Source organism: Protopterus annectens, chromosome 11.part0 (genome assembly GCF_019279795.1).
Source record: "Protopterus annectens isolate FY-2018-M chromosome 11.part0, PAN1.0, whole genome shotgun sequence".
In the NCBI taxonomy this organism is placed as follows: domain Eukaryota; kingdom Metazoa; phylum Chordata; order Ceratodontiformes; family Protopteridae; genus Protopterus; species Protopterus annectens.
The window spans coordinates 241,485,303-241,500,249 of NC_056745.1; the positions used below are offsets into that span (position 1 = coordinate 241,485,303).

Sequence of the window (14,947 nt, forward strand, 5' to 3'; positions counted from 1 at the left end):
CACTGCAGTCAAATATTTGTCCAATCAACAATCACTATGGTGACAATTTTTAAAATATATGTGAGTATACAGCTATGTCAAACCCTCCTCCCAACATCTCCTTGCAGCATACATTGATGATGTTGTCCTGTATAACATGCACTCTGACAGTATTCAAGACAAACCTGTGCTGTGGCAGTAACATGAAATGCCATGTTTGCAAGCTATTTTACCTATATATATATATATATATATATATATATATATATATATAGGCATTCTTATTTGACAGCCGGCAACTTGCATGTCTAAACATACAACTATCACTTTTGAGACAATTTTACACAGGGATGTGACTCCATATCCATGTCCTACACTCCTCATGACATGTTGTCCTCAGCGTACAATAATGCTATCGTACTCCATAAAATACAATGCAACAGTTCTACAGTCAAACATATGTGGTGTTGCTACTTTAACATTGCATGGCATTCATATTCTATACCTGCACAGGTGTAATGTTCTAATAAGACCCCCATCTACTGGTGTGTGTGTGTGTGTGTGTGTGTGTGTGTGTGTGTGTGTGTGTGTGTGTGTGTGTGTGTGTGTGTGTGTGTGTGTGTGTGGTTGGTGGTACATTGTGGTCATTGAATGATCTTTGAAATCAGTCTTCATTTCACTACCACTTGAGGAATCTTTCATGTAGCCCCTTGCATTCACCATCCTCCTTTTTCCTCTGATCATATGACATCCTTCCTGCAGAGGAGGGAATGATGCCCTCATATCACATATGCATACACACATTATCTTTCCATGAGTCTCTGCAAGCCATCTCCAGAGCACTTCATATGAGTTTGCTAATTCTGTCATGGTGTGGTGGATATGTCCCATATGGACAGTGGCAGGATGTAATGCAATCCAACAAATATGCAAATATGCACAATAGTTTTGCTGTCTTCCATAATATAGATGTAGGTATTTGTTTTTACATGGTATAATGATAGCTAGGATTTCATGTGATGTTGGCCATTATCCTAGTAATGTCCTATAACCCTATGAACAGTTGACATGTTGATGTTGCCGTCATTGACATGTGCTACACTAAGGTGCGAGTGTACAGTAAAGCTACAAGAGGGTATTACAATCTCTGATGTGAGCTAATGTATTGCTGGCCATTGTTGCCATTGCATTACATGCTCCTTCTATAACAGCTATAGTAATATTCCTCCTGAAAACTGTTGACATGGCATGATGCACTTTTATGAATATTGTTGGTGTGTTAAGACATGTGTTGTTGTAGTGGTGCAGATCAACCTTCTACACATTTCACATTCTGCCATCACAATGTAACAAATTACCAATGTGTACCAAACACCCAAACTGGAAGCCCAAGTACCAAACAAATAAAGAACCAGCTGGATAACCACTACTGCAGGAACAATTTTAATGAAAGACATCATGAAACAAAATAAAAGACAAGCACTTTCGCAAATGCTTCCTCAGGTCTTAATACAGGCATCTGTTCTGAACTTACATTTATATGCACATAGAGTCAATCAAATAATAAAACAATAAAACAATAAAAAGTAATTAACCTCTTAAAGCAGTATACACATATACTGTTATTTTAACTTCCGTGCTTTCAAAACAGGTTGCAAACTAACATAATTATTAATTCCTGGCTGTTTATCTGCTTGTAGTCTTAAAATCCATCTCTATTCTATTTGTTCTAAAATATTATTCATATCTCCCCCTCTGCAATTAATATGCACCACTTGCAACACTTTAAAATTGAACTGGTGACCAGGATGCATCATTAAGTGTTTTGCTAAGGCATTACAATCATTTTGTCTACGTATCTCATATAAATGTTTACTGATACATTCTTTCTGCTTCTGTGTGGTTTTGCCCAAGTAGTAGCTAGAACACAAAACACAAGTAGCTAAATAAATCAGATATGTACTGTTACAATCTGCATAAAATCTTGGGATAAACTTAAAAGATGTGTTGGGACAAATAAAATTGTGGTACTTACTGATCACAGAGCAAAAACTACAGTTTTTACATAGATATGTACCTGGATTAGGTGCCATGGAAATACATTTCTTACTATCTTGGCACAATAATCTCTTCAGATTAACATTATTCCTGTAAACAAAATGTGGTATATCACCCACAATCCTGGCTGTATTTAGGTCAGTAGTTAATAGAGACCAATGTTTCTGTACAATGCTTCTTATAACCTTACTATTATCAGTAAAGTTAGTAACAAATGAATAGGGGTACACCTTATTTGGAGAGCTATTCGCATTAACACTGTTTGTATCTTGATTGTTACAAACAGTGTGATGAGAAATATTTCTCTGCACCCTTTGTATTATATGCTTTTTATAAGCGCTTTCTACAAAACATTGCTCCATTTGTTTAATTTCTGTATCAAGTGTATTACTCCCTTCACAAACCCCTCTATTGCCACTGGCCATCTGCAAAGATATACATGCAGGCATTACTCCGTTTTTATTCTAAGGAGGGTAGCTCATCTGTGTGTATTCTATGGCTAATAACACAGAATCAATGTGCCCTGACAACATCACAGATTGCCTATAGTGTGATTCAAAACATGGGGCTACCAGACACACTTGGATCCAAACTTCAGCACATACTCCAGACAGCTTATGTTTCTGTACAAGGGTGTACATCAACATGCATCCTTCTGACTGGGTGGGGGGACATCACCTGATGCATGCATGTGTAGACTCAGCCTGACTATCCTCATCTGTGAGGTACAGCAACACGTCATCATGGACCTTCTCTAAAAGGACCTGGTAATATCTCGACTGTGTAACAACCACATGTGTGATTTGCTCAGGGTACATTGTGTCTGTTACAGCTGTTCTATGTTCTCAAGAAGGTCAATGAGGGCATGCATGATGACAACACTATCATCCCATGTAACTTGACTTGGCCAAGCCATTTGACACAAATACACGCTGAGAATCTGTCACAAGCAGCCATAAATACCTACATCACCAAGTGGGTAGACCACTGGATCACATATGTGAGAGATAAATATGTTGAATTGTGTGAAGTGACCTATATCTATAGTCCAGTGATCAGGTCAGTGCCTAAGAGGTCTGTGCTAGGCCCTTTCCTGTTCATTAGTTAAAGTCTCAGATGTCAAGAGAGATTTGCACATCCTTTCTTCAACTAGCTTTTTGGAGGACTGCAGACTGTGTACAATTGTTGAATCTAAGTATTGTTATAATACAGATAGTATCAACACAAACAAAGGATTGCTGCCACAGCCATGAAGACACAGTAGAAGAAACAAAATCATGGGGGAATTAGTTACATTATAAAAGCAAATACACAAGCTAATTACAGTACAGACAAGACAGCACACCCCTCTGAGCAGAGGGGTATATGCCTTGTGTACTTGGGCAGATAGTATCAAGAACATCCACCAACATGCGCCCACAGTGGTGACTACTTCCTTGTATGTAACAGAACTCCTGAGTATGCATGGGACATCCACATCAAAGGGCATTATAGTTCCATAGTTCTCAGCTGTCATCATACCAATAACTGAGTACAATGCACCCTTTTTCATGTACTTTACAACACATCTTCTGTGGATGAGTTACTCAAGTGTACCACATTTGCCACAGTGAGCTCCAACACATCTTATTGGCCATACCTAAGTATTCCTTTTGTTGCATAAACAGTGGTTGATGGTGTGGAACCTTGATGAAGGTATTATAAAAAATGCATGCATAATATATGTTCCTGTGATGCACACAGTAAATACATAGCTGATTGACAACATTGATGGCATGGGTTACATTCGTGACAGTGTGGATTGTGCCATGTATATGGTATGGCATTCACACCTGCCAACTAGTCAGGATTGCTTGCAATTTCAAATACAAGTGTAACTGTGTCCCTCCTAACACCTCTGGCAGATGCTAAAGTTTCAGGAAGGTGTGCTTGATCCCCCTCATAGATTGCTGAAAAATCATAACAGTTGTACAAGTGTTGTCTTGCAGAACCATTTATGATCACTCACAATCACATATGTTATGTCAAAGACATGGGATTAATGGTGGTATTATACTGATATTGTCCGTGAGTGCACATGTTTCTGTTTACTGTTGTCCATGAGCCTGTTACTATGTGTCCTGCTTGGTTGACACCTATGCTGACAATACATTCATATTCAGGCAACTCATTTTGCACTGCTTCACAATATGCACCTAACCCCTATTGTATATACTGTTCCTGATATATGCCCTCCCCATTGTTCATGTCAGGACGCTTATATCACAAAGAATCCTCTCCATTGATATGTTTCCTTGTGTGACTGGCACATAATATACAATAGCTGTGCAGTACATACTGTATGATGTCAATATGTGATTAGTGTTCATACTAGAACTGCCTTCATTGACATGCCCTCATCTGTTGTACTAGTGTTCATACTACAACTGTCTTCATTGACATGCCCTCATCTGTTGTACATTACCACATTTCACCTGTCTTCTTCCCTTGTGCTCATTCCTACAATTTATTAGTGTGTCCCTGTTCAGTACACACACTTTCCATGAATATTTATTTATAATGCAGTCTATATACTCTTGCAAAACTTTTATTCAGTATGCCTGAAACAGGTTTCCACACTACTCTGCGCTGTATACACTTTCATGTAATGTGTTGGAACTGCATACATTGCTTTATTAATAACCTTGGCAGTCATTGTGGCTTTCAGCGCAATTATGCAGGCCCAGTTTGCTGATAGGTAAACAGGTATACATGTCTGCAGGTGTTCATGTTGCTTTACATGATTTCCTGGCTGTCAATATTGTTGCTGGCCACAGAACCACACTTGTTTACATTTAAACGCGGTGTGCGGCATGCATATGTAATTAGCGTTGCTGCTGCTCATTGCACAAATGAGTAAATTCCATGTAGGCTTTGCACTATGCCTTCATGGAAACCCTCAGGCCTATCTACAGATAATTGTAAACAAATATGAAAACAAATGTTAAAAATTGCTATTATATTCCTCAGTGGTAATTCTAGTGATGTTACCATTTACCCATTTGGTAGGTATTTTAGGAAACAAGCAAAAAACAGAATTTCAATGTTGAGAACTGCTGCTTGCTTTTTAGGATGCTGCAAAATTGTAGCTGCGTTATTATTGTATATTCTGTGTTCCAATGTGTGCTTCTGACTGTTCATACTTCAGTGAAGTTATATTTTGTTATTCCCAAACTTCCAAAAAATGTGGAAACATTTAAGATAATAGAAGTTTAGTTTATACAATAACATTGAGTGTGTGTGTGTGTGTGTGTGTGTGTGTGTGTGTGTGTGTGTGTGTGTGTGTGTGTGTGTGTGTGTGTGTGAACATATAAGGAGAAAGAGGATAATTATTTTTTTCATTCAGATCATGGTACTATCCTTGTTCTATTTTAAAATCCTTACAGCTGCTGTTTAAGAAACAATATTAAGCTGATATCTCTTTATTATAAATAGATCTTGTGTTATTACTAAATTGAAAGTTTCCTCACAAAAAATGGACAGTAGGAGGTTATTAAGTAATTGTTCTACAAGGTGGCTAGAGCTTCCATTCTTATTAGTTTTGTAAATCAGTAAATTCTATATTTGAAAAGGTCATTTTCTACCTGAAATTCCAAAAATGAGTTTTTTTTTCATTGTGTTATCAGCCAGATGCTTAGACCCTCCTGCCATGAGTGTACCAGCCTTATGACTTGCCCCAGAATGAGGTTATTGAGTAGGCTTATATCCTCGCACTGCAGGTACCAAAATACTAGTAAAACTGCTTACAAGCCTAAGACTAAAATCACTGCTAGAATACAATTGCAGGTCAACTCTGCAGGAGATAAAGGGAGTTATGGTGCTAACCATATTTCTGTTAAAGAAGATTCTCTGCAAGTACTAACTTCTGTCAGACCTGCAGCTCCAGAAAGACATTGGCTTTTGCTGATGTGCAAATTACAGTGATGGACATACATGTATTATCTATTATCTGGTCAATGTCATCAATGTCTGTCACCTATAAGGAGAAATGCGGTTTGAGGAGACTACTGTTCTTAACCCATCTACCTGCATTGTCATTATTGCTGTTAAGCAATGCAGATAAAAAGTCTTCTTCTGTTCTACCATTTATATAAAATGCTGCAACATAAAGGTGTTTCTACTGTCAGACTAATCTTCCTCCATGCTTAGTGACAAATGCACAAGGGGAGATACAAGGGGGTTCTGTGGTGCAGAAGGAAGAAGCTCAGACTGAGAATATGACACCCCAGGTTTGAATAGCAAGAACAGTCCCTGAGAACAGTCAGCTGTTGTTTTAGGAGTGAGAATCATTATTGTCAGTTGTCTTATCCCGGGGCAGAGGTTTATCATTCGGGGTTATAAATCCTATGTTGAAATGGGGATCTCTAGCTCAGTAGCATGTATGTGATATTGGGTGTGACAATGAGCTGGACAAAACAAAAATCTCCTCACAACTCTCAGGATGGCAGAAGAAGGGGTGCATCCTTGATCTTCTGTCTGTACACATGGACTTCTCCACTTATAGGGCCCAGGTCTACAAGTATGCTAAACAGGTGCCAAGGATGTCAGAACAGAAGATTGAGGAGGGACTCTGCAACATGGCTGATGGTGGCCAGCTGCAAGGGAAATTGAAGAAATGATGAGGGGCAATGAATCATGATATACAGAAACCTGGTTACATGTCAGTATCATCGAAACTTACATCTAGTATAGTATCCTACACAAACCCAAATCCCAGGTGTATGATTAATATGTTTGGTTCCTTTTCTTTTCTTTATACAATTTTTTGTCATTTCTATTGTTCTGTTTGCTACTCTTTCTTCCTATTTATTAGTATTTATTTTTGTACTAGATTTTAGTAATTTCTATTTTTGCAATCTATTTCTCTTTCCATAGTTTTATTTGTACCTGAACTTAGATATAAGGTTGAAAATTAATTGAATTTCATCTGCTATTGTGCCTGTTCTACTTCCTTAACATGCTGCTATAAGTGTAATATGGAGCACAGTCTACTTATGTTTGACATGTTTATACACAACATTCAGAACTATTTTTGTTCCCCTGGTGAAGCATCACCTTTGTGTTAACTTCTTATTCTCATTCCCCCACAAAATAACCTGACCCCCCCCCCCCATTTATAGTACTGTGACATGCTGCTGGGGTACATACGTACTACTGTGTAACTATAAACAGGTTAGTCTGCCCATTTTCTATGATTCCCCTTTCTCTTTGGGGATTATTTAATCACTGATATTATTGCTACGCAAGGAGTGACTTGCAATAACAGGGAGCAAATTTCAGCCCTGACTAAATTCCCTCTTTGTTGTTAATAAGTTTAAAAAGGTTACTTTGTAATTTGAATGCATACTATACATTATGAGATGATATAAAACAGCTTCACTTGTTAATAAACACTTTACACACATCTAAGCTATCACTGAAAATGCAAGCTTGACTTCATATATCTGTACTGAGAAATCCTAAAGCAGTTTTCAAAACAGCATGTTAGAGTAGGTTGTAGGACATATGGAATCAGACCAATGTGCAATATTTTTGCTGTTTTTAATAAGGCAGAAATATGAAGGGAGAATGAGTACCTGAATTCTGGTCACAGAAAACATTTTTACTTACGTGCTCATGTTTGAAGCTGCAATTTGAGATGAAAGGTTCTTTTAATTACTTTAGTGACTGGTAGTAACATGGTATTAAACAACATTTTATTTGCTTTAGTGATTGGAAGTAACATGGTATTTTCTGTGTTTTATTAACACCCCAAATTAGCACGAAGTATCAGCATGGAGCTGCCAAAAAGACCCATTTCTGGGCCTCCTGCTATTAGCCTCGACACAAATACTTTAGGCAAAGGCCAAGATTATTTCACTACCTTGTTTAAGGAGCTGAAGAAAGAAGCCATGCAACCATCAGCCTATGAAAGTAAGGAGAGACCATCATCTGCTGTCAGTGATTATAGCACAGCATCATCGAGGTAACAAACTATGTACTACATTGTGATATTTTGTATGATACTACTTAATTAAATGTCATCTGTCTTCTGAGGCCTTCTGCTGTTGGGCACTCATCTTCTGGTATCCCCAGCTTGACACAATTCAAAATGATCTAATCCTCTCAAACTAAAAACAAATGTGTCTATGGCTAATATACATTATAGCATCTTAGACAATGGGCTTACTGTACATCAGCACCCTAAATGGAAATCAGAGGTTCTCCAGCGGGGTATTAATGTACAAGTAATGCCCACTGAAAAACAAGTCCACTGCTTCATGGCAGCATATCAAGCTGCCGTGGAGCTCGGACTGAGAAAACGAAATGGCCACCATTATTTTACACTCCACTAAGCAGTGCTTTTGCTGTTTAGAAAGTGTAAAATATAAAAAAAAAAAGACAACAAAAGGTGTGTGTGTGTGTGTGTGTGTGTGTGTGTGTGTGTGTGTGTGTGTGTGTGTGTGTGTGTGTGTGTGTATTTATGTCTGTGTTTGAGTGTATATGTGCATGTCAGTGAAAGTGACAGTGAGTGACCCACTATTTTACACTCTCTAAGCAGCGTTTTTGCTGTTTAGCAAGTGTAAAATAAAAAAATAAAAAAATAAAGAGTGTGTGCGAGAGTGTATGCATGTATGAGAGTAACAGAGAGAGAGAGAGAGAGAGAGAGAGAGAGAGAGTGACCGATCGAGCGAAACAGATAAGTATGTGTTAGGTTTCTGTCTGCATGTGTGCGTGAATGCATGCATGAAAGCAGAGAGACTGTGTGTGTGTGTGTGTGTGTGTGTGTGTGTGTGTGTGTGTGTGTGTGTGTGTGTGTGTGTGTGTGTATGTGAGAGAGAGACTGATCGAGAGAGTGAGAGAGAAAGCGAGAGTGATGTCTGAGTGAAGGCATGTATGTAAGCAGAGAAGATTACATGTGAGAGAGATCGAGAGAGTGAGACATTGTGTGTATGGACGCAGCTGGAGACTGTAAGAGATTGAGAAAGAGGGTGAGACCGATCTTGTGAGAATGAATGTGTGTATGAAAGCAGAGGAGACTGTGTGTGTAATTGTATGTGTGTGAAAGTAGAAGAGACTGTGTATATCTGTATAGAAAAGAAAATGGGCTGTATGTAAAATTGCTGTGTTTCACTTGCTAATTATTTTTTAAGCACTATATTATTTTTATATATGTTTGATGTAAAATGCTTTCTCCAATACCATTAACATATACTACACCTAGTATGAAACAGTAGGTGGAGGAACTATTTTACATTAAAAATATATAAAAAAATATTGTACTTAAAAAATAAATAAGCAAGTAAAACACAACAATTTTACTGGGAGCCCATTCTCTAAGCACAATAATGCCCTCATAACACCCCTGGGCGGGCATTAATTACACATTAACACACACCCTGTCAGGCATTATTGCTTGCATACACTCCACCAGAAGGGCATATCCCAGGCCTTGAACTCACCAGTTCTTTGCCACCACTGACTCAGCCTGTACCTCCACCCTAATATTATTAAAAAACCCTTCCAAGTGTTCCTGTAGAAATAAGATCAGTATTTAGCAGCACCTATAGTGTCTGTGGAAGAATTTCAGACTTTGCCATAACTGCCAGCACTTTGATTCAGCCATCTGTATGGAGTAAAGGGAGAAGCATGTAGTAGGCTATACCAAATGTATGAAGGTAATATCTGTGTAGGGTGATACATGCAGGACTGGAAGAAGGTCCTTCATACATTTCTGTGTTGCTGCGAGATCTACAAGGGAAATTAAGGACCCTGACAAGCAAGACAATGGTCAAAATGTCTTCTTGCAAATCCTACTCATGTGGCTACATCATTTTACTCAAGACACTCAAGCTGTCCTTTGGCTAGAAAAGAGACAAACTCAAACCCATAATTAGCTATGAAGAAGGAGGCACAAGAGTTTTATCTGCAGCAACCATCATGGGTGGATGGGGGGACATCCTGAAGTGTCCTTACTGACTTGGCTATAGTCATGTATATACATCATGATCATACAGGAGCAGTTCATGTGAAGCAATGCTTCTATTCCTCCAGTAAAGATTTGTTTATGGCATTTGTGATCATTACATTCTTTCTGTTGGCCTTTCCTTGACTCAAGCAAGATTCACTTCATGATGTCTTTTGTCTTCTGCTGGTTCTAACTTCCCATCAAAATTTAATTCACACTGCTTTGGTTTCTACGAAATGTTAGCCTTTCTGAAGTCATTTATGTCACGTATGTACTCACTCTATTAGCTGATTTACAAGGAGACCTTCTGCAGTAAGTCCTTATTACCCTCTCATTATTCCCCTATGTCTAGACAACCTTTCCCTCTAGCATGGGAACAGATTTTCCTTTAATTTAGGCAAGGGCTGTAATGTAATTATGTCTAAGTCCTTTGGCATGGAATGTGGCTGAAAAAGGTCTTATACCAGTCCACTCACCTGTTTAACAAACAGTATATAAATAAATATATGAAATGTTTGTGCTCCTGGATTTCTATTTCTCCTTCATTCAGTGGATGGAAGTCATATTGTTGAGCACTAGTACTAGAAGTTTCTTTCTCATCTAGTGTGTGATGTCATTTCATATGCCACATACTGATCTGTGCACTCAAATATGGGAGATAATTCTGAGCTATGTGAAGCTGGAGATACTAGAAAAATAAATTCTTATAGTTAAGTACTTCAGCATGTCTCCATACTGATGTGATAAAGACACTTCTATTATTTTCCAGTTTGTTTTTTGTAATGCATTATTTTATCACTGAGTAGAGGAAACATTATTGTAAAACAACATTCTGTGGAAGCATACTTAGGATCCATTTTAAAGTATTTAAATTTTGACAGTATTTTGAAACAGCATGCAGTATTATTTTACTCATGTATGTAACCAGGTAAACTGACAGAGTCAAGGGAGTGTCTCATATAAAAAAGTCAGTTTTAGAAATGGTGAAACACAGTCTAAATGAACATTCGTTGGTACAAGTTACACACAGGATATTCTACAGAAAAATAACTAAAAATACAGAATCCTAGATCAATAAATATTCAGTAAAGCAAAGTTTTGCCTTTTGTTTTGTTTATTTAATACATTAAACTAGTTTTGCCAAATAGTCACTGCTACTCTTTTGCAGGGGCAATTTTAGAGGATGTCTGGGTAAATTAATTGCAAAGAGCCAAAGAACTTGCAGGTGAAGATGGGAGATGTCAGATTTATGACTACAGGAACAAGCATGTCAGCCACTCTTAGCCTTAACCCTTTAAGCTAAACTTTCAGGTGTAGCAGGATTCTACTTCTTAGAGAAATGAATCAAGACACCTAAACTCCTATGTTGAGCAGATTTCCATGACTCACTTGTCCAGGTGTGTTCCTTCCATATGGTTATCCCTCTTTGTTAGTGCCAGTCACTGTCAGGTACTTGTCAACCTGTAACCCTGTATGAGTGCCTATGAGTGCAGATCTGGAAGGTAATTTTCTTACTTCAAGTGGGTTGCTTTAATTATAGGTTCATAGGTAGGGTAGTAGGCTATCGGCCCTAGGGCCTATGTAAGCCTAGCCAGCAAGGTTCCCTGGCTTACCCCACCCATGGATGCTATTTACCTGCACCCCTGCTAGAAGTAGGGCCACTGAGGTGATTCCCAGGGTGAATTTCCTGTTATCCATCCACTCATCAAGATTTTTCTTGAAAAGTGCCAGTGATGAACTCTGCTTGACATAGATAGGCAGCTTGTTCCAGAGTAAGAGAAGTCTCTGGAACAGAAATCTGTCCCTCCAGCATGTTCTGTTAATTGTAGTGATAAGGTTTAATTCTCTAGAGCATGTGGCTCTGAGGGATTGGGATTTTTTTAGGTGTAGCATGTCACGAGCTCAGGGATTGACATAGCTTTGTATGTTTGGCAGAGGTCACCTCGGAGTAGTCAATATGCTATGGAGTAAAGCCGGAGTTTTTTGAGGCAGTCAGCGTAGGGTAACTGTTTGAGTCTCATAATCCTCTTTGTGAGGTATTTTTGTGGCCTTTCCAGCTGCAGATGCCTTGTAAGGTACATTCCAAATGGGGAATTGTACTGTATAATGGGTCTGAGGAGAGACGAGTAGAGGGGGACAATGACTTCTTTTTTCCGGGATGAGAACCCTTTCATGATGAGGTGTGCCACGTAGAAGAATTTCCTGACTACTGTGGCGATGTGATTATCAAAGGAGAGGCTACTATCTACTAGAGTTCCGAGGACTCTTATCATGCCTTTGGTGTTAAGTGGGCTACCGCCTATGTGGCAGTCCATGGGTACATGTTTTTTAACCAAAGGGGATGACAATGCATTTTTTGGCATTGAGCTTGAGGCCATGGCTCTGGCACCAAGCGTCAGTCTCAGTGAGGCTCTTTTTCAGGATGTCCACATCATTTGGGGACTCGACTATGGCACCCAATTTGCAGTCATCTGCGAACCTTGTCAGTCAGAGGCCCTCTGTGTTGCCCTGTACTCCAGAGAAGTAGATTCCAAAAAGGAGGGGACCCAAGACTGAACCCTGTGGTACTTCACTTGTCACAGGTTTGGAGTCAGATCTGAAATCCGCAATTTTTACAGTGTGGGCTCTGTCTGTGAGCCAGTTGGTGACCCATCTTGTGATGTAAGGATTTATATCCAGCTTGGTGAGTTTTTCTATGATACCAGAATGGGGGATGGTGTGAAAAGCCTTGGCAAGGTCGAGATAGGCTGTGTGGACTGCCTTACCCTTGTCCACGGCTTTGGTGACTGTTTCAAAGAAGTCGATCAGGTTCAGGAGACATGGTCTACACATCACAAATCCAAACTGGGTGGGATCCAGGGTTTGGAGATTACCAATATCCCTGTTTATGAGTTCCATGATAATACGCTCTATGGCCTTGCAAACCAGGCTCATCAGGCTAATAGAGTGATAGTTCCTAGGGTCCGTGGTGGCTCCCCCTTTGTGGAGTGGTACAACTGTTGCCATGCACCAAACAGTGGGTACATAGCCTGTCGAGAGGCTATGATTGAACATGGTACTTAGGTAGGGAGCTAGTTCGTTCTGAAGTTCATGTAGAATGCAGCCATGGATATTGTCCGGTCCCATGGATGCTGTGCTTGGCTTTTGATAGCGCAGATTTAACCTGTTCAGTTGTGATTGCAGGAACACTGCATTCTTCCAGTATGGATATGGGCCCTTTAGGAGGTGAGGGGGGGCAAAGTTGGCACTGAACCTATCAGCCAGGATGTTGGCGATATCAGTTGGTTCTGTGAATTTTGTGCCATTGTGCTGTAATTCAGAGCAGATCTGAGTGTTGCCATTGAGATTCCTGACATAGCTGTAGAATGCTCTGTGGTTGTCCTTAGAGTCAGTGGCAATCTTATTTTCATAGTTCGCTTTGGAGGATTTTATGAGAGATCTCAGCTTCTTGCTGAGGCTGACCAGGGAACTCCTCCACTTGTGAGATTTTATTCTCTTTTGCAACAGTTTCTTTCTTCTGTTTTACAGTTTGTTAATAGCAGGGGGCCACCAGACTGGTTTCCTTTTTTTAGAAGACTGGGTCTTGGTTCTATTAGGGATAGCACGTTCCATGCACCCATAACATTTCCCCTGTATGCGTTTGCTGGCATGGGAATACATTTCTAGGTGTTTGTTGTCAGCACTTTTCTGGGTCATTGTAACAACTTCAGCTGTGGGCTGAGCATCCTTCTGCGTTTCTCCCTGGGATCCTTTCAGCTTCCTACACTTCTCAGGCATCCTACTGTCTGATTTCTACTATCTGATTGGCCATTTACAGTATCTGATAATGGGTTTTATTTAGAGTTTACAGTTTTAATATAAATATAATGCAGAAAATGAAGTCCTGACTTAGAATGAAAGTGCTCACCTAATGTTTGTAACTTGAATGTTTTGATTCCAGCACTAAAAGGATCTTAACGCATACAGAGCTCACAAAGTCTATCTTCCTACATATTATATATATATATATATATATATATATATATATATATATATATACATATATATATATATATGTGTGTGTGATTATGTCCCCACTGGTAAACCACAGGATCTGATGTGCTACACTATGCTTTTGTTCTACAATCCACGGTATTGATTTGCCCGACTTATACAGCAAATATATTTTATTTTTTTTTTTAATTGTCAAGTGTTTGTTAGGTAGGTGGGCTCGTCTGAAAACTATTTACAGCAAGGCTTGAGCCTTAGGGAATCTAGTTTGAACATATCAACTTTAACATCAGTAACACCATAATAAAAGAATATAATGGTATGACAAAAGATTAATGGAAAGAGTTACAGGGCATGCTAAAATGTCTGATTCACATAGCATGCAGCCCATAGCCCACATCATCATACTAGTCAAAAGACAGACTTGTTGAAGAGATTCAGTAGCTTGAGTGTTAGACTGCTGAAAGCATGATCATCGATGTGGTCATCCTGTCATGTAGCCAATCACCAACAGGGTTTGTGGCTGTTCAGGACAGTGTGCAAACTGGGCTGACGTTAGTATGCTTGCACACCTTGCCAGTGAATATTGTTAGCATAGATGTGAGTATGGCTAGATTAGGTATTCAGTGAGTGAGCCATTGGGAGAAAGAGGCAAGATATGTGATGCTATTTGTAGGAAGTATAGATGCCGACAATATTTTACACTGACAAGGAATCTCCACACTTCAGTAGCTTCCATTTAATGAGTTGCCACAGAGGGGTAGCTATAAACAGTCCAGCAGTAGTTGACAAGCTGAAATGAAACATCCACCCATATTGTTGTGCAATACATGATCCATATATATTTAGGTGTTACATATGCACCTGGAAGTATTAATACACATGTGAGAGGTATGTAGCATAGAGAATGCAGACATAGGCAGCAGATAGGTG

General features: G+C 39.2%; 1 protein-coding gene across 2 annotated transcripts in view; it reads left to right on the top strand.

Moving 5' to 3' along the window:
* LMNTD1 (lamin tail domain containing 1) overlaps window positions 1-14,947 on the top strand; it is a 1,453,405-nt gene that overhangs the window by 1,165,418 nt on the left and 273,040 nt on the right. For both annotated transcript variants that reach the window (XM_044087661.1, XM_044087662.1), the window contains exon 11: window positions 7,837-8,041. In XM_044087661.1, the coding sequence (XP_043943596.1) occupies window positions 7,837-8,041 (205 nt within the window). The remainder of the gene's footprint in view (window positions 1-7,836; window positions 8,042-14,947) is intronic.